Source organism: Ostrea edulis, chromosome 7, assembly GCF_947568905.1.
Source record: "Ostrea edulis chromosome 7, xbOstEdul1.1, whole genome shotgun sequence".
Classification (NCBI taxonomy): domain Eukaryota; kingdom Metazoa; phylum Mollusca; class Bivalvia; order Ostreida; family Ostreidae; genus Ostrea; species Ostrea edulis.
In genome coordinates, this window is record NC_079170.1 from 47,354,540 (window position 1) to 47,376,073 (window position 21,534).

The following is a 21,534-nucleotide window of genomic DNA, read 5'->3' on the forward strand; positions in this document are numbered from 1 at the left end:
AAGCCCCCCCCCCCCCCCCCCCCCCCCTGAAAACAACATTGTAAAATATAAATTAATTTTTCCAACAATTTTCCACAAACATATAGTCTTCTTAAATTGAATTTCCTTTTATTCGTAATTTAGTTTTACACCTGGTATAATACATGAATGTATTTATGTATCACATCAAATTTTAAAGCGAACGGGTCCGATGTGTATAGAAGGTTTGCCTCATTTGGGATGAATTAATGTGAAAGTTCGTAGATGTAGAATACCGATATCCCGTGGATTAAAACAGAGCATATATATATATATATATATATATATATATATATATATATATATATATATCATTTCGTGCAATAGAAATGGTATCATTTTTATGCTTTATTTCTGTGCAGATATAAATATTTAATACAACTCTCTCCCCTATTTATACCATCTTTCATACTGACAATATTGATGATTACTATTTTTATGAAATGCTTTAAAACATGAAAATGTTATAATCAATATTTCCCCCTTTATACTATATATTGCTCTCTTCAAACAAAGTGATCCACTCTGTCGTTTCGGTATTGATATATTCAAATAATTAAATATATCTTCAATTATTTGAGTTGATGTAAATTTGACGCTTCATACCACAAAGCCGTAAAAAGTCGGCTTTTCGCACTGAAGTACATGCACGTGTATATTGAGAGTATCTCTCGAAAAGAACATTTTAAACGTATCTATACAGACGTATTTGGGGAAACATTGCATCAGTGTCTGTCAGCTAACATCCAAGACTGTATTCGTCAATCCTGGTACCGGACATCCATGACTGTTAACGTTGAACAATCCGGAAAATCTTACTCAGACATTCCGACTTTGACATTAGTGTGCAGGTAATGGATGTCCGGTACCGGTATTGACGAGTACAGCCTTGGATGTTACCTGACAGACCCCACTTATGGGACAGAACACTTGAAACCTACCTGGAGAAATATTGGGACAGACCAGGGAGCTACAGATCTTCAGCTAGCTAGTATATGACAATAATCGTTCAGATTTCAAAATGCAAAATAATGTGTATAAAGGGGGACGACATCGGAACTCACTCATTTAACAAACAACTACGACGTGCATTTTTTGCGTTGAACGAGAACTGAATCACAAACCCTTTTTATGGAAGGCTTTCATGAAGTTTGCCATTCAGTTCTTGCATTCTATTATCGTTGCACAGCAAAATATATACAGTTAATTCTATAACAATACATGTAGATAAGGCTCTTGAAGGGAATTCAGGTTATCATATTATACAAATGACAATAGTGTATAGAAATTCATGTACAACATATATTCCTCGGTGTTTTTCAAAGAGCTAGGTTAGTGACCTGCGTAATATTTCGTCTTGGGATATCGTTGTTCATCAATACATGTTCATTAGTTCACGGCAAGTGATACCCAGGACTAGGGCAAGGACGATCATTGAATAACCAATTGTTACCCGTGATGCATCTGAACTTTGCGTACTGGTTGTTGTTGATCTGTAAAAGACAACAAATTAATTATATCAATATTTTAATCAGATACCTAAATGCTTGATTATCTTTTCATTTGAAATCGAATTCCTAATGTTTGTTGGTTGTAGTTTCTGGAAGATTTACAATTTCTCGTACTCGACTTCGTAAATGATAAAAAATATGATGCAAGATACACCAAAATGAAAGCATAAGAAAGAAAATGAGTGACTCTATCACGCTGAGAACCCACAGAAGGACAAATATCAAAGTTAAAATTGAAACTCTCCAGAAAGAGAAAAAAATTGCATTCTAGTTAAAACAATCAATCCATAGTTTCCAAAAATGCTTTTTCGATGTGCTCATTTATAAGGAAGATTGAAAAAAAAAATACTACGTTGCGTATTTAAAATCACGTATAAGCAAAAAACGCACAAACTAACAGTAATTTAACTTTTCCAAGCAGATTTTCATATGGAGTGGGCCAAGTCTCCATTGTGAAATGAGTAAAATATGTTAGTATATGTTTAGGTGTAAATTGTTTTGTAAATAAACGTATGTAGATTTGACCCACTCTGTGAAAAAAAATTATTTCTTGTCATCTAACTTTTGTCGTATTATCAAGAAAACTTCTATGTCCACGTCGAGTGAATCTATACAACTTGAAATTCGGAAATTCGTCATGGGATGGTATAGCGACAGACTCGTTAACGTTTTTGGATAGGCCCATATTTCATATCTGTGGTTTGAATACCAATTTGTCCTACCTATTTTTTTGTATGAATTATTTGACTTCCGATAATTATTTGTCTCTTGCATTTTATGCGAAGTATTACTCATAGCTTGCAGTCTTAATGGCGATCACAAGTAATAGTTTCCAACATGCAGCTAGTGCATAAATGTAAACAAGTATGGGACCTCCTGTGAAGTATGGATGTTATTTATGTAAACGACACGTTAAAAGTTAAAAGAGAACAATTTTAACAATGCTTGATAAAGTTACTTGAAGAGATCATGACAAAAGCCAAATATGTAACCAGTGCAGACTGTCTAAAAGGCACAATGAACTTGCAGTTCAGTACAAAAACAAAAGCAAATCAAGTGTCTGTTTCTCTCCCAGTTGTATTTGCTGGGAAGTCTTAACAACAAATGTACGTTCTGTTACGGTAAAACCGATCTCAGATATGTACCAAAAGAGGCGAAAACTGATGCCTTTATCATATTCGGTATATTAGTACCAGTAGGTTGAATTGTAAATGCTGTTCAAAACTTTTGTTGGGCAAAAACTGAATTCAAATCAAAGCATTAATACTGCACCATACAGAAGAAGCTATTTCACATTTGATTTACACTACAAAACATCCGAGGTTTCTCATTCACATCAGTTAACATGTCAACGGAAATGCGGAGCACTTACTGTTGAACGTTACGCGCATATATATGCATTGTCATTTGGTACCATAAGTACTCCAGGCATAATTGTAATTACCGGTATGTGTGTGTGTGTGATAAAAACCGCTTAATGTATGATATACATTATGCTACCTGTGAAAGTAATTCTGATGATGCGTTTGATAAAATTTTCTTCTTAGAAGTATGATCTATATATTTGTTTTGAATTCTAAATAGTTTGGATAGCATTTTAGTACGGTATTGTATCTTTTCTAAATACGGGTACCATCAATGAAGATTTTAAACTCCCGATTCGAGACCGGTGCCCATTTATGAATAGGCTTATTGTTCGCAAAGTTCAACCATATTCTTAGACACTTTATTTTCAACAGAAAAAAAACCCCACTACAACAATTGGTATAGAGTAATGCAGAGAAATATTTCACAATTTTATGAGACAAAGTAAACTTCTTGTACTTAGTTAGCCATTCACCCTCATTTTTTCATTGGGGGAAACCTACGAGGTTAGATCGTACCTTACTTGTATGATATAATTCTCGTGGGTTTCACACGATGTATCATTTGTGAAATCAGTGGTAGATTAAGTGTCATCACCTTTTATTTTACAAATTCAGATATAAAGAAAGAAATCGCATGTACAATGAAATAGCTATAATGTAAAAACTAAGAAAATTGGATCCTTTCTAACAAAGATAAAATTTACATACATGTTTACGAACTAAACTAAATTAATTGTATTTTGAGATATCGAATACGATGATTTATATAACTTTTCCATACTTCTAATTATAAAGGTGCCAAAATATTTTTTGCGGGAAAGAGAAGGAAAATACTGATAATGGTGATGAACCGAAAGTTATAATGGCCTAAATATAGCCATATCCATCCAAAGTAGCATTTATTCCCCAACGAAGTTAAGTATCGAAGTTATTTCCATCATAAATCAAAATTTCTAAGTATAGTATCACAGGTTTTATCATAATTATAGTAAACGATAGTATCAATAACCATAGCAACTTATGCTATTTTTCTATTAGGTTGAAGTAATTTAAAAACACAAGAAATACCTATGCTCATAACTGTTGTAGTCATTTGCTCCGTTTTCGTATCTTCCATATCCCTGACCTGTAAATAAGCATCGATGTTTCTTAAAATTTCAAGCACACTTTCACATGCATGTGTATTTATTGCCATTCAAGGGTCCAGAGAGGCATATTATAAATAGTAAAACATATAAAATTATGCATAATAAAGAGATTTGTATAGAAAGCATAGATAACAACAGAAGGTCCTAAGAAACTATGCTTCAGGAACATTACAAGTATATTACACCATGTTAGTGTATTGTAATAGCTTCAGGAACCATTGCATGTATATTACACCATTTAAGTATATTGTAATTATTTATTACCTTATAATACCACAATCGTATTAATTGTTCCACCTTATGCCAAAAGTTGTCATCCCAAGAAATATATGCAATATGTAAGTTATGTGACTACTTGTATTATGAATAATTTATCCAAACAGGTTTAATGTGTGAAAGATATTGGGAATTAAACAGTGTAACCCATGGTATATTAATCACAATTAAGGTAAATAAAGTTTGACAATTGCAGTAACACCCTTTTATTCTCGTTATTCATAAACCAAGTAATCATTTGGTTGTAGATTAGAAAAAATTGCAACATTGGTCATTAAAACGTTCACTAAATCTTGTTTGTCTTTATTGAATATTTCTCAAAAAAGTTATATATACTAATTTTGGCTTGTTGTACATCCGTTTGAGTGAGTCATATTGATCAAATAGAATGCATTTGTATCAAGTGGTAAAGAAACTGGGATAAGCACATATAAACTTAGACAATGTGAATCGACCGCAATCAGATAACCTTAAACTCACAAATTTAAACCGACTCCCGTGTTTTTAGATTCTCTGATTGTATTACTAACCTTAGACTTGCTCAAATCTCTATGTTGTTTTTATGACTTTATCATTTCGTGCAAATTTTACTGTATTTTCAGAAATCTATATACTTGATCTCTACCATATTATATATCACCAAACAAACTATGTTTGGCATTATTAAAAAGTATTAAGGAGAGCACTGAATATTAAACATTGAGACTTGAGCAAGTCTATACTAACTTCAATACATCTTTTTCTGAAAGATACGATAATGATAAAAGAATACGATCTCCTGTTTTGAAATTGAACATCATTTTGTATTGCAATTCGATTTTGAATGAATGATGTTTAATTTGTTCTAGCAATGTGTTCAAATTATTATTTATTACAAAAGTTTAAACCTACATGTAGGATAAAAAAACAAGAGTACCGCAAACGGTACATAATACGCCCGTGAAATGCTTACATAGGGTGTTTTTCTTGTGCTATAATTTGTATAACTTTGCTTCAGGTAGTATCAGCCATCATGAGGCTGTAACAAACTTTCATATGAACAAAGGGTCTTAGCTTAAAAATCGAGATTTCCTCAAAATGAACCAAGTTCAACAACCTGTAATTTTTTTCAAAAATGGAAGAAAATCAAAATCCTTCCCCAGATGCACATCTTCAATACCCATACAAACACCCCACAAAATATATAAGATGGTCCTCACTTGCAAACTGGGGGAGGAGTAGGGCGGATAAATTATGTACCCTCCATAGAATATTAATTTCCAAATAGACTAAGTTCAACAACCTGTAATTTTCTCGAAAATTTTAGAAAATCAAAATCCATCCCACATACACATCTCCAATACCCATACAAACACTCCACAAAATAAGAAGGCTCTCACTTGAAAACTGTGGGAGGAGTTGGGCGGACAAATTATGTACCCTCCGTATAATAATTATTTCCAAATAAAGGGGCAAAAGTCCTGGAAAAAAAGGTTGAAATGGATCAAAATTGCAGTATGTTCTAGAGTGACCCATAAAGAAGCTACATAGCAAGTTTCAGCATGATATGTGAAAGGAAAATGAAATTATAAAGAGAAAACCCCGAACGGACGGACGGACGGACGGACTTACAGACATAACTGTACCATAATACGTCCCGTCTAAAGACGGGCGTATAAAAATTCTAAATCAAAAATAGAGGCATACTTATTGTGTTGGATTGGTACCGCTTCTTAGGACAATGTGGTAGCCCTTTACAACTGGTATATTCCGAGTAAGTAATTCTTGTTAGGCGTTTATTGACGGTAGGAAGGTGCCCCTACACAAATAATCATGTGCTTATTCTTTATAACTTAATGATACAAATAATACAGATACACTTTACCAACAAAGACATGCAGCAAAATAACAGATTTACCAAAAGCTTTATAAATATTGTACTATAGACTTTGCCTCGTGTAGATATTCCTCCGAAAAAAACCGGCCAAGGTTAGAACCCCCCCCCCCTTGGGAAAAATGGTTCCAGCATAGAATTCTTCCTAGGAAGAATTAACCCAGGGCCCATCTTTTCCCCTAAGAAAAAGAGACCGTATATAATTTTCCCCAAATGACAGCACGTTCCCCCTTCTTTTTAGACATATATCCTTTTCCGGTTCTATTACTAGAATGTACAAAACAACATCAATTCAAAACGTGAAATATTAATTTGTTTTATGTTAAAATGAATTTTCGGTCTTTTTCGACTTATTAAATTACATGTAACATATCAAGTTTAAAATAAGCATTTTGAAAAACAAATCGATCTAAATGATCGATTTGCTTGACAAATGTATAAACGAATATGTTACAGCCTTTACTAGTGTACTTCTACAGGTACATGTATTTATGTACATTATATCAATAGATTTCGAGCTGAGAACGTTACCCCATTTAAGTCGATTTGTTACAAATATATCTTATCAACTGATAATTTCATACACATTACTAACCCGCTTTTAAAAGTTAGTTGGTGAACGTGGATGGCGAGGAAGTGGATGTATGCTCATTGTATCCTTACAGTGTACATGTTTGAATACAAACATTTTCCCATCGACCATCCTGAAATCCCCACGAGCGATTTCGCTGATGAGAGGGAGTAGTACTTTGGTCTTATTCATTATCGCGTCTTAACATCCCGTGGTCTATATGAAAGGTGAAGATAACGAACAGCGATCAATCTCATAACTCCCACAATCAATACAAAATAGAGAGTTGGGCAAACATGGACCCCTGGACACACCAGAGGTGGGATCAGGTGCCTAGGAGAAGTATGCATCCCCTGTCGACCGGTCACACCCGCCGTTAGCCCTATATCTTGATCAGGTAAACGGAGTTATCCGTAGTCAAAATCAGTGTGCCGAAGAACGGCATAACAATTGGCATGAAACACGTCAGACAGGATTTGACCCAATGATAGGTTGTATTGGCAAACTAGATCGTTATAACGACCATAAAATTTGCGAAGTGCTGATTTTAAACGAGACTGTTGAAACCCCAGCACCATCAACTTTTTTGTCAGTTGCCTGCTTCGATTTAAAAACTGACCATAAGCAGAACAAGCTCTTGCGTATCGAATTTGTTGAGAGATGTAAATACGATAATGGAATACTGCTACATATATAAATATGGGAAGTTGACGATGGAGAAGTTGAAATCATAAAGCTGAGTTGTTAGTTTGCCGTTACTATCTACTTTCAATAAAATATCTAAGTATGAAGCAGAAGTGGACGAGTCTGTGGTGTCTTTTATTTCGAATTCACCGGGATATATTGAATCGACATATGAATGAAAATCATTATTGTTAATAAATAATACATTTTCGATATATCTAAATGTGGAATTCAAAGCCACAGCAAGAGATTTTTCTTCTCACGTAGAAGTTTTTGAATAAAGTCTGCTTCATAATATTATAAAAAATGGTCAGCTAACAAAGAAGCACAATTCGTGCCCATGGAGATTCCATCAGGCGGTTGGAAGACCTGATCACCAAAGACCACGAAGGTATTGTCAATGAGGAACTCCAGCATATTTTTTATTTCAATTTCAGAGTACTTTTGCGTTGAATCAGAGTGGCGTTTAACAAAGTATTTTTTGGATGACTGATCACTAGATAGGAATACAGGTATTTGCGTTTTCCATTTTTGTTAAAGAATCAATTTAACTATCTATGATGTCAAAAAGTATAGTCTTTAAGTCATCTTGAGGAATGGTCGTGTAAAGAGTTGAATAGTCATACGTTTTGCATCTTCGCTAGCCAAAGTTTAAGATCCGCTCCACTTCTCTACAAACCCTTGGCAGATTTAGTAAGAATTTCATAGCTTTGAGTGGCGCCCTCTTATCTAGCGGAAGGAGATAACAACCCTGTTTGGATTACATCATGCTTATCCAATGAAAATGCGTGTTTCAGCTACTGTTTAAAAGTTGTTTAGAAATGGTTGCACTCGTTGTTTAGAAATGCCTGCGCTCATAAAGTAACGCAGTGTATGAATTTGTTTCGGTCTTGCATCGATAATTTTTGAAAATTAAACAAGAATCCTCGGATTCCCAGATGCTAGGTATAGCTATAGGGATACCTATAAAAGTTTATCTAATTAATACTCTCTTTCGAATTATGAAAAGGTATTTGAGAGAGAATATTTGTAAGGCCATGTCCTCACACCACTTGTCCTCACTAAACTAATATTTTGTTTCTAGATCTTTTACATGCTGTAGGACACATTTATGAGGACGTAAAGGTGAGGACATTTTTTGTCCTCATAGTGCAATTCTGTCCTCACAACCACAACTTCTATCCATTGGTTGAAAATTTTTCCTCTCTCTCTCTCTCTCTCTCTCTCTCTCTCTCTCTCTCTCAGACATACAGTCTATTTTATCCGCTTAAAACCGTATGATCCGAAGTTCATGCATAAAAGTTATTGATTTACCCTTGAATACAGCATGTAAAAGAAAACATTTAACAAGAGACTCATGGGCCACATCGCTCACCAGAGTCACCCTGGTCCATATTTAAAGGGACTGATTTACGATTTTCCTCCGAATTTTGTATTTCACTTTAAATAATCAAAATCTACAGTCTAATATGTTTTAGAAGGTTTCACAAAAAATTAAGGTTATTCATCATGACGGAAGCTCATTATAGAGTGTTTATTATTTGTTTTGAAAACAAAGATTGAGGTGTGTTATTGTTTACAAGTTTTCAAAATAAATGGATATTGATCCAAGTTTATTATATATATCACATCTCAAGTATGCTTTAGGTAAAATATGTCATTTAAAAGTTAAAATTTGTAATTGTACATAATAGAGATGCTTTGAATTACAAAATTAACGTTTCACTGGTTTGTTTGTTTGCATAAAAAGACTCGAGTCTTTGTTTACATAACACAGAATCAAAGCTAAAATATTGCTCTTATCCTTACATTCAGACAGTCCAAATTTAGGTTGTCAACATTAAATGAGCTATATTTTTAATTTTTAACATCACAAATGAAAAAATATTTCTTTCGAAAAACGTGAACCAGTCCCTTTAAAGATTTTCCCTATATATTCGAAAACTTTGATCCCAATAGTGGCCCAAACCTACTTCCGGGGGTCATGATTTTTACAAACTAGAATGTGCACAATGTCAGAAAGCTTTCTTGTAAATGTAAACTTTTCTGGCCCAGTCTTTCTTCAGAAGAAGATTTTTAATGATTTTCCCTACATATTTGTATGTATACTTTGATCCCCTATTGTGGCCCCATCTTACCCACGGGGACCATGATGTTTAAAAACGTGAATCTTCACTATGTCACACAGGGGCTAAACCTGTTTTGGGCCCGAAATGGTATTACAGGGTTCGGGCCCAAAACGGGCATAGCCCCTGTGCTATGTCAGGAAGCTTTCGTGCAAATGTAAACTTCTTTGGCCCAATGGTTCTTGAAGAAGATTTTTAAAGATTTGTGTTTTATTTATTTGTATGTAATACTTTGATCCCCTATTGTGACACCATCTTAGCCCTAGAGGTCTGCACTATGTCAGGAAGCTGTCATGAAAATTTCTACTTTCCTGGCCCAGTAGTTCTTGAGAAGAAGATCTTTAAAGAGTTCCCCATTATATTTGTATGTAAAACTTTTATCCCCATTTGTGGCCCCATACTACCCCCAGGGACCATGATTTTAACAAACTTGAATCTGCATTATGTCAGGAAGCTTTCATGTAAATGTAAACTTTTCTGGCCCTGTGGTTCTTGAGAAGAAGATTTTCAAAGATGTTCTCTATATATTTGTATGTAAAACTTTGGTCCCCTATGGTGGACCCATCCTAAACCTGGGGGGTCGTGATTTTAATGAATTCAAATCTGAACTATATCAGAAAGCTTTCAAGTAAATTTGTACTTTCCTGGCCCAGAGGTTCTTGAGACGATTTTTTAAAGATTTTTCCCTATATATTTTTATGTAAAATTTTGATCCCCTATTGTGGCCCCATCCTACCAATGGCGGCCATGATTTTAACAAACTTGAATCTGGACTATGTCAGGAAGCTTTCGTGTAAATTTGATCCACAATTGTGGCGCCATCCTACCCCCAGGGTCATGATTTTAACAAACGTGAAGCTGCACTATGTCAGGAAGCTTTTATGTACATGTAAATTAGTACTTTCCTAGCCCAGTGGTTCTTCAGAAGATTTTCAAAGATTTTACCTGTATATTCGGATGTAAAACTTTGATTCCCTATTGTGGTCCCATCCTACCACCGGGGGATACGATTTTAACAAACTTCTACACTATGTCAGAAAGCTCTCATATAAATTTCAGCTCTTCTGTCTCTGGTTCTTGAGAGGAAGATCTTAAATGACTCATCCCTTTTTTTATTATCCCTCCTTTGACAAGGGCTTGGCTCTTCATTTGAACAAACTTGAAAGCCCTTTACTCAAAGATGCTGTTGGCCAAGTTTGGTTGAAATTGACCCAGTGGTTCTGAAGAAGAAGTCGAAAATGTGAAAAGTTTACGGACAGACGACGGACGCCAGGCGATCAGAAAAGCTCACTTGAGCAACTCTTATTATTGAGCGACGATGTTCTAAACATGACCGTTTTGCACTTAAGGTAGTACTCTACATCGTCATAATGGCTGACTTCCTTTAAAAACATAGATGAAAAAATCGATATCAGCAATATTTGACTTTTCCTTTTCCATTTAAATACCTAGCAGAGTAGTTCAGTAGGTTAGAATACCGACTACTGACCTGCAGGTCGCAGGTTCGAGTCCAGCAGCTAGGGTTTTAATTTTTTTTTCAGATTACCTTTCACTAAAACTGTATTTTGTGACAAAATAAAGTAAATTTGAAAATTTTCAACTTCAAAATATTGTTGTACATATCCACCACTTTTCATCTACGTCAAATTTCTCTGATGTAGCATACCTCCTTAAGATTTATTCAATTAAACTAAATTTGTCTTTTGGTGTAAACACAACATAAACAACACAAATCAATTATTCATAAAATATATGTACATAATCATGTCTTCTAACACTACAGATGAAGAAAAAGTTTAAAGCTAGTAAGGAGATAAATAATTACCTTTTTGCACTTGATATACGATTGTATTGATTGATTCTATCTTGTTTAACGTCTCGCTCGAGAATTTTTCACTCATATGGATACGTCACTAAGACCGGTAAAGGGCTTCAAATTTAGGCCTATGCTCGGCGCTTACGGCCATTAGGCAGTGAGGGTTCTTTAGCGTGCCACACCTACTGTGACACGGGACATTCGTTTATAAGGTCATCTCCGAGAACCCGTGACATTCACACTTGATGCCGAGCGTTTAGCGATGGAACTGTCACTACCCGTTTTAACGACTTGGGTATGTCGCGGCCGGGATTCGAACCCCGGCCTACCGTATGCGGGGCAAACGCTCTAACCTCTCGGATATACAAAAAAAAAATGATATAAAATTTAAGAGTTTAAAAGAACATATTAGGAGTAATGTCAATTTCTAAAATTTCACATAATTTTCAAGATCTTGTCCTAAATTTAAAACGGAACTAAGAAAAGTTGGGCTCAGAGACTAATTTTTTAAATTATTGACGAATATACTTAATTTCTACTGAATTTTTTTTTCGAATAAATTAATCTAAACTATATATATTTCGTCCAATGTATTTTCTATTTTTATAATACTATAAGAATTAGTGTTCTATTCGGAAAAATATATCAACCAAATTGATAAATTATAACATTTGAACTAATTGCTGGCCTAAAAGAAAACAAACATCCAGTGTGCTGATTTGAAACAACAGCGACAATCATCAAAGAACTCATCTTCATAGATAGATTAATATATACTTTGTTTAATATAAATGTAGTCATACATTACACGAAATTTACGGTGTAATTCGTTGTGCCTTTTTAAAACTACAAATGTACCCAATCCTTGATGACTTTAAAATAAACTCTAGATTACCGCGTTAGATTTTTCCCATCGTGGGAACACGGAAAACAAGAGATCCGCGTTGCCTGTACTGTAGTTCCAAATCTCAACTACTTTATCAGTAATCTTGATAGATGAATTAACAATACATTGAATAAATGAAACAAACAAACAAACAAAAATAAAACACCCCAAAACAACAACAACAAACAAAAACATGATGAATAAATCCATAACGGAATACTTGATTTTAAAAACAGAAAAAACTCGTAAGCCGAATTTTCAAACATTTAATAATAAAATCGCATTTGTTAACGGTACAAAACCGATAATTTTTTTTCAACAAATGTTACCGCGACGGGGACAGGTAACTGATAGTCATCCCGCGATGAGAACGCGGTTTACCTGAGTTACCTCTAGATTACCGCGTTAGATTTTTCCCATCGTGGAAACACGGAAAACAAAAGATCCGCGTTGCCTGTACTGTAGTTCCAAGTCTCAACTACTTTTATCATAAATTTTAAAACTGAAATACACGTATTTATAGTATTATAGAAATAGAAGATACATTGGACGAAACAGAAACTGTAATATCACGCAAATTCAAAACCATTGATTAATCAATCCTTCCGCCACAAAATATAGTCCCTGCAGAAGCCATTATAAATTTGAATTGACACAATTTTTTTTTTCTCAACTGGGTATGGTTCAGTAATAGATGTGTAATTTGTTTGCACCAATTGGATCAGTATTGAACCAGTAAATACTTAATTGTAACATCATGCATAGTTGTGCTCAAAAGACATACAAAAAGCAAATGGATCACATCTGTTCATAGTTATTTTTACCGTCTACATTTCATTTGTGCATTTCTTATTTCATACTTTTGTTATTTGGTACTGTCCGCACAGATGTAAAAGACCCTTTTCTCTTAAAACACATCATCCCTCTCATTTGATCACACAAGTTAAATTAATTATGAAAACATGCAAAAGATTTTACGGATATTTTGGGTGGATTTAATTTTTGTTTATGATTTCAATGAATTTAGATATAGATATTAGTGTATAACGTTTTGTCAAAATGCAAATAAAAAACTTTTGTGATGAGAATTTACCATGAAAAACGTAGAATTTGTGCCATCCAGTGATGCGCGAAATGCGTTAAAATAGGTACAGTTCGGAAACAAGAGAGGGAAAATTCTATTTAAAGATGGGTTTCCGCCAAGGGGGAAATTCTTTACTGACTTTGTTCAATGAATAAAATGATATACTGGGGCGTTTTTTTTCCCTCTGATGGGGAAGGTCTAACCCGGGCCCATTTTTCTATACGGGGAAAAAGTCTATACTACAACACAGGCCTGTTCTAGGATCGTATAGATGAAAGAGTCATCAAATAACTATACGCGGTAAATACGAGTATGTCATACAAAAGTATGAACGGAGGTGCAGTCGGAACATATATAATATCTCTTGATTCATGCATTTGGATGTTCTTGTCACAATTCCAGCGAATCTTTCTATATGTACATGTTACATCGTATACATACAAATTGGTTCCTATTTGATTTCATCGGTACCTGGCCATACCTGTATGGCATGTCAAACGTTGCAATATTTGATCTTTTTCATTTGTATTGTATAATTTTCCATTAGTATTCTATATTTTCTATTTGCATTGTATAATTTTTCATTTGCATTGTATGATTTCCATTTGTATTGTATACTTTTCCATTTGCATTGTATAATTTTCCATTTGTATTGTATAATTTTCCATTTGCATTCTATATTTTCCATTTATATTGTATAATTTTTCATTTGTATTGTATCCCAGGGATTGTTTATTTTGATTTGTTACGAAGGATTTCATTAGTTAACGTTGCTTTGAGAATTGTTCACTGATGTACCAAAAATGTAGACGGGCTTAGCGCACAGTGCAACGCCTGCACCGACACGAAATATCTGTTTTTAAGGTCATATCGGAAAGACCCGTGATTCTCACTTTTAAATGCCAATTGTTTGGCAAAGGAGCAATCACTGCCTTTGTTTATGTCTTAGGTTTGATGCGGCAATGGCAGGAGCGGTTCTCGAACTCACGACCTACATGTATATACCGCCCACAAACCAAGCGATATATCACTGAGCTACCGCGACCAGGTCCATGCAGGATTAGTTATTTTTAAAAATACGTAGCTAGCTCTAGCAATGGCGACCTCCCCCCCCCCCCCCCCCCCCCCCAACGTGATAATTTTTTTTATAGAACTGTCCAGAAAAGCATGCACATTTTATTTAGTCAGAATTCAGTAGATTCGGGGGACTTCGGCCCTTGGTCCCCACAATTGGTTTGTTACAACCTATTCAATGGATTAATCTTAAGTTATCGTTTATCGAATTTGGTAATGCGCGAGATGTTGAAGAGGTCAAGTTCAGGAATGTACCGTATTTGCTAAATGCAATGGCGTAACCCCCTCCCTCAATTAATGTATCGCTTTTATGCGCCTATGTGATCAGCATATTCAAAGTTGATCTAGATAATTCTGACCGAAAGGATGCAGTAAACTGCTGGATGTCTGGGAACCTAGTGAGTCCAGGGCAAAACCTTGGTGGTGGTGGTGGTGGTGGGGGGGGGTGTGTTGCAGGGGGAGGGCGAAGTCCCCTGAAACAAGTGCGTTCTGACAAAATAAAACATACATGTATGCTTTTTTGACATTTCTATACAAAATAAACAAAATATCATATTTGTGAGGGGGGGGGGGTGTCTTTGCTAGCTACAGGTATGTTGAACAAGTCCTATATGCAACCGGTCGCGGTAGTTCAGTGATATACCCTTTGGTTCGTAACAGTGAGGTCGCATCGTGTCATGGCTGCATGAAACCTTAAACAAAATATAGTTAATACTTAACCATACACATGGCTATTTAAAAGTGAGAATCAAGGGTCTTTCGGATAGTGTGACCTTAAAAGCAGACATCCCGTGTTACGACAGGCGTTGGGACGTTAAAGAACCCCTACTGTGCGCAGAACATATAGTAAGTCCATTTGTGGTACGTCACCTACAGCTGGTGACGGCTAAATATAAGTGGGACCTAAACTAATGAAATCCTTCGTAACGAATCAAAATAAACAATCCCTCGGATACAATGCAAATGAAAGATTTTGCAATTCAAATGAAAATTATACAATGCAAAAAAAAATAAATAAAAATATATATATATATATATATATATATAATACAAATGGAAAATATAGAATACAAATGGAAAATGATACAATACAAATGGAAAATATAGAATACAAATGGAAAATGATACAATACAAATGGAAAATATACAATACAAATGGAAATTATACAATGCAAATGAAAAATTATACAATACAAATGAAAAAGATCAAATATTGCAACGTTTGACATGCCATATACCTGTCATCGTATTTTGTGAAGAAGAATTTCATTGTGTTGAATATGATAGGCCATGGTAAGGATAGTGAAGTTTAAGGAGGTATGCTACACCTTAGAAATTTGATATGGATGAAAAGTGAAGGATATGTTCAACAATATATTGAAATTGAAAACTTTGAAATTTACTGTATCTAGTCAAAAATGCAGTTTTAATAGAAAGCAATCTGGAAAAAAAAATTAAGACCCCTGCCGGACTCGAACCCGCGATCTACAATTAATCAGTCAACGTGTTTTCTCTCTCTTTTATTCATCAGTCAACGTGCTAACCTACTGTGCTACGCAGCTAGGCAATGCAGTTTGAAATTAATACATAAATGTGGTGATATTTATATTTTCATCCATGTTTTAAAAGGGAGTCAGCCATTAAGACAATGTAGAGTACCTCCTTAAAAATGCTAAAGGAATGTAACGCGTTGCAGAGTCTTTGAGTTATAACAGACAATGATATAAGATACTATCTATATTGATTTGATCAAGACTTAAAACCCTTTCATACAAATTATAAAGTTAACCAATAAATCAATCACCTTATCTATGTATATCGGATCGGCACATATATGTAGCAGTTTATCTCCTTCCCAAGTTCTGATGTTGACGTGCAATTTATATCCCCTGTAGCATCGCATGTTGCTATCATTTGTGTTTATGGCAACTATCTTTCCTCTGATCTGCAATATTAGGAACTGAAAATGTTATTTTTAGGCAATTTATTATAAAAAAAAAAGGTCCAATAATATTTTGTATGTCTATGAGTGGGATATTTCATGTTTTAAGTAAAACAGGAGAAATGATCATTGAAGTGCATGAAGATACCTTTGGCATGTTTGATTTCATTTCACATCTAATGCAAAAAGGTCCACCATTCTTCTGAACACAAGACCGCGAACAGGTGCGCTTCGCTGGAGGAACGCACGTCATGTTTACCTCGTTCTTGCATGAATCTGTGCTGGATTCTGCTACGTTTTCATAGTTTTCGTTGATACATGTAACCTGATAATTAATTTAACGTATTCATTATACATATATTTTCTGTCCCTTATACCAGTTCAAAATATACAGTAATGTAACTGTCTGACTGCCTTTCTCGTTTAAAGACAGTCGAATACATTGTATACAAACTCTTTTCGATTGAAATACTAGTAGAAGCATTCTTTACCTTGGAGTGTGACGTGTCTTAATATTATTCACGTGATCATACAAACGGTTGCTTCAAAACTAGTATGAACGCTAATTATAGGTGCATTCTTTGCAATAGATGTGCATCTGTATGTAAATGAAAGTTAATTTCTATCATATTGCAATTAATGAAAACAGAATGTCTTACCGGTGTAATCGAGGCTAGGACTGTGGAAAGAAAAAAAAAAACAAATAGATGTAGTAAGGAATACACTAAATCAAATAAGTTAGTGAAGCTAAAAAGTGAATTCTGTAGCATATGCTCTAAAAGACAATAAAGTGAATGAGGCTAAAAGTGAATTCTGTCATATAAAATCGAAGTCGCTGATTTTCGATAAAGTTATCGTCATTTATCGAAGATATTTAACTTCCATTAGTAAAACGTCTAACAAAAATAGACTCAACATATATTGGGGTCATTTGATGTTGTATTGACCAATTTGAAATAGGTCACGTCCGTTTATTTCATTTGCATTATATGTTACGTAATGGCATTGATTGGTGTTGAGCTCGCTATTTTTAGGAACAATATCTAAAAGTATCACTTGAAAAATAAACAAACTTTTGGCCCTCTAGGAAGTAGATTTTTAAATGAAATTATAACTTTTTGTTTGACGCTTGGACGTCCTGTGGATTTTATGTTCTTGTACATGTAGTTAATAGGTAGTAGAGCAAATGTTGTGAAGTAAAGCTGTGGTATGGTTGCATACTTGTGTCTTCTATAAAATTGTACGGTGTTTCAATCAGAGACACAATATAAAAGTGAGAAAATAATGAGGCATTATATTGTATTTCTAACTGAAATATTAACGCATGCCCAGGAAATTTTTTACAATTAATATTTGTTAAACAATAGCACCTTCTTTAATGCTATTGGTACTAAATCAAATCTAGACGGATATTTTAAAGGAACATTTAGAAATTTATTAAAATTGTATTTTAAAATTTCAGTATACCAAGGGTAGGGCAGGGGTTTTGGTACCAGGGTAGGGCCAGAATTGTCAGAGTGATTATTGTCTTTATCATTTGAAAAATCTTATGACCTTGACCTGGATGTTTGATCTACTTTTAAGAATACATAACATATTAGATAAACCCAGAACTAATGTATTTGGGGCTTTCATATTGTGTACATAGATACTTTATGACAAGACATTGTACACAATGGTGTTTGATCTTTTGACCTGGAGTTTGACCTACTTTTAAAAAGTCAACCCTATCGTATTTGATAACTACTAAACTATTTGAAATAGGGCTTTCATATTTTATAGATACATTCTTTATTGTTTCGACTAGTTTGACCTTGTGACCTTGACCTTGGACCTCCATTACAAATCATTGACATATTCAACATCTTTTGAACTATTTAATGTAGATCTTTCAGATTTTATGTATAAATTTTTCATAGCAAGATATTTTATTTCATACTATGACCTTTCATCTTGTGACCTTGAAAATTGACATACATTCAAGAAAACACAACCTGTTATATACACAATATCTCCCGAACTATTCAAGGCAGGGCTTTTATATTTTATACATAGATCCTTTTTTATAAAACCTTGTTATACAATACTATTTGGGTTTTTTTTTTTTTTTTTACCTTGACCCACTTTTTTTAAAAATCCTGACCTAATCAATATCTTCTGAAATATTCAAGGGAAAGCTTTCATTTTTAATGCATAGATTCTTGATGGCAAGAACTTCATATACATCGGTATTTGATATTGTGACATTGACCTGGAGGTTTGACCTATTTTTGAAAAAAAAAGATCTATTTAATATTTTCTGAACTATTTAAGATATAACTTTCATATTTCATATACATATTTTTTGCAAGGTCTTTCATACCATGCCATGTTCTATGACCGTGTGACCTTGGTCTTCATGGTACTCATATTGGTGCATGCTGAGGCATCTCTGTGTTATGTGAATTCATTTCCAGTTATGTTGTGATCCTTCGGGGGAACAATATGGGGTCAGAATTTTTTATGGGAATAAAGATTTATGAAAAAGTCTTTTAAAATCACAACAGCTAAACAATGGTAGGGCCAAGGTTACTTAGGTGAGCAATATGGCCCATGGGCCTTTTGTTCTTTTTTCACCGCCAAGGTACCATTTTTTCCCAAGCAGCATAGGTTGATTGTATGGGGTTTAGCTTCGTATTGACCACATTTCAGCCATTGCACACTGGGTAAATAAATAAGACTTGATCGGGGTTGAATAGTTTTGGAGCAGCATGGGAATTAAACAGAATAGATATATAGTATATAGCATTATCATCTTTGTGACAATTTGTATCAAACGTCACCTCGTTTCAGTACTTTCATTAGTCTCGGCGAAGTATATTTTCTGTGGAAACGAGGGGGTTATTTATATTCGGTCTTTCCTATCTACCTTGTTTCTATCCAAGCCTTCATAAAGTGTGTGGGAAATCTGAGATACTGCCTCGCCATACATAGGAACGACTTTGACCTTTTCCTTATTCTCCTCTTTCCATTTTCTGAACAATTATTGGGATATTTTCCCGACGCCAGATATGTGGTGGCACCTTCCATCGTTCGAAGTAGAATTAAAAAAATGACAACTTCGCGGTTCACAGATTGAAACTTTGGCCGGAACAAAAATTACAGCTAAATCCGGAACCCAAAATTATGATGTTAAGGTTCCGACTGGAACGCGAAATAGCCGGAACGTAAATTATGCGACACCGGCGCAGAAATCGCAGCTTCAAAGGTGCCTACTATTTCATAGGTACGCTTGGACTTTCGGTCCACGGTGTCTATGTTTTTAGGGAAATACTTGTGCACCCCATACTTTATGTAGATATGAATAAGTACTCTATGTATGAAATATACCTGTTAATGTTCATTTCGTCAGCTCTAGAAACTTTTCTTGATTACCGGTACATTAAGAAAAATCTGCATATTGCACCCTCACAGTTTTCTCAATAATCAAATCCTCTATGTACAATTCATATACTTTTATTCTAAGTTTTCTTGTTTACTTACCCAGTTTCACTAACGAAACCATTTTGACTTATCGCATTCATCATCGGCAAATAAATTACTTATCTAACATCAATCTGGATGAATCTCGTCCTCTCAAATCTATGAAAGCCTAGAACGCTCATTCGATATTCGATTTTTATAAAAAAAAAATTCTTCTCATGTAATCCCGTGGGGATCCGGGTTAGAATAGATCCTCAGTATCCCTTTGCTTGTCGTAAGAGGCGACTAAATAAGGCGGTCCTTCGGATGAGACCGCAAAAACCGATGTCCCGTGCCGCAGCAGGTGTGGCACGATAAAGATACCTCCCTGCTCAATGGCCATAAGCGCTGAGCATAGGCCTAAATCACCGGCAGTGGTGACTTCTCCATATGAGTGAAATATTTTCGAGAGGGACGTAAAACAATATTCAAGCAATCAATCTCCTCGTGTAGAAGTTTTTGAATAAATTCCGCTTCATAAGAATATAAAAACAGGTCAGCTAACAAAGGAACACAATTCGGGCTCGTGGGAATTCCAGCAGACTGTTGGAAGACCTGATCACTAAAGACTACGAAGATATTGTCAATGGGGAACTCCAGCATATTTTTTATTTCGACTTCAGAGTACTAGTGCGTGGAATCAGAATGGTGTTTAACAAAATAATTTTTCGGATGACTGATCACTAGAAATAAATATTTTCGTTTTCCATTTTTGTTTAAGCAAATGTCTATGATGTCAAAAAGTCTAAGCTTTCATTTATCGCGAGGAGTGGTCATGTAAAGTGTTGAAACGTTGTTTGTAGTACAATAGGAAAGTGCGGGTATTTCAACAGAAGCTGTAAATTACATGTCGTGATTAATATAAAATCGATTTCACATATTTGATTTTGTGATCAGAATTGTAATTAATTTGTTAATTCAAAATGCAATTTTGATTATAAATCAAGCAATCCGTATCAACAATTTATTGGTTTGTAAATGCAAGTTATGAAGTTTGAAGTAAAGTTTTCTGCTTTACGAAATAATGAGTAAGTAATCGCGTGATACAGTTTAGTCTCCTTTGCAATACAGTGATGTTTGTTTGTTAAGAAGTGGAGGTGATATTATTTTTAAAACACTTGATGTTCTCACGTGTCAAAATCAATAAAATAATTTCCCTTTGTTATACCCCCCGAACGAAATTCTGGGGGATATATAGGAATCACTCTGTCTGTCTGTCCGTCCGTCTGTCCGTTCGTCTGTCTGTCTGTGCAGATTCGTGTCCGGGCCATAACTTTGTTCTTTGACTTAGGCATACCATATTTGACACACAGGTAGATCACCATGAGACGATGTGTCGAGTACCTTCATGACCTCTATATGACCTTGACACTTGACCTCAAGGTCAAAATTAAAGGTTTTTTTTTACAATGGATTCGTGTCCGGGCCATAACTTCTTTGTTTTTTGACATAGGCATACCATATTTGATAGATGAATGTATCACCATGAGACGATGTGTCATGTACCCTCATGACCTCAATATGACCTTGACCTCAAGGTCAAAATTAAAGGTTTTTTACAATGGATTCGTGTCCGGGCCATGACTTCTTTGCTCTTTGACATAGGCATGCCATATTTGACACATGAGTGTATCATCATGAGACGATGTGTCATGTA

General features: G+C 34.8%; 1 protein-coding gene across 1 annotated transcript in view; it reads right to left on the bottom strand.

The window, feature by feature from the left end:
• Window positions 1–1,030: 1,030 nt before the first annotated feature.
• Window positions 1,031–21,534, bottom strand: part of LOC125653538 (uncharacterized) — a 74,169-nt gene continuing 53,665 nt past the window's right edge. Inside the window, exons 3-8 of the mRNA XM_056144585.1 lie at window positions 17,036–17,055; window positions 16,525–16,701; window positions 16,239–16,379; window positions 6,007–6,118; window positions 3,965–4,022; window positions 1,031–1,511 (exon numbers count right to left, since the gene is read on the bottom strand). Coding sequence (XP_056000560.1) covers window positions 1,394–1,511; window positions 3,965–4,022; window positions 6,007–6,118; window positions 16,239–16,379; window positions 16,525–16,701; window positions 17,036–17,055 — 626 coding nt within the window. The 3' untranslated portion in view covers window positions 1,031–1,393. The remainder of the gene's footprint in view (window positions 1,512–3,964; window positions 4,023–6,006; window positions 6,119–16,238; window positions 16,380–16,524; window positions 16,702–17,035; window positions 17,056–21,534) is intronic.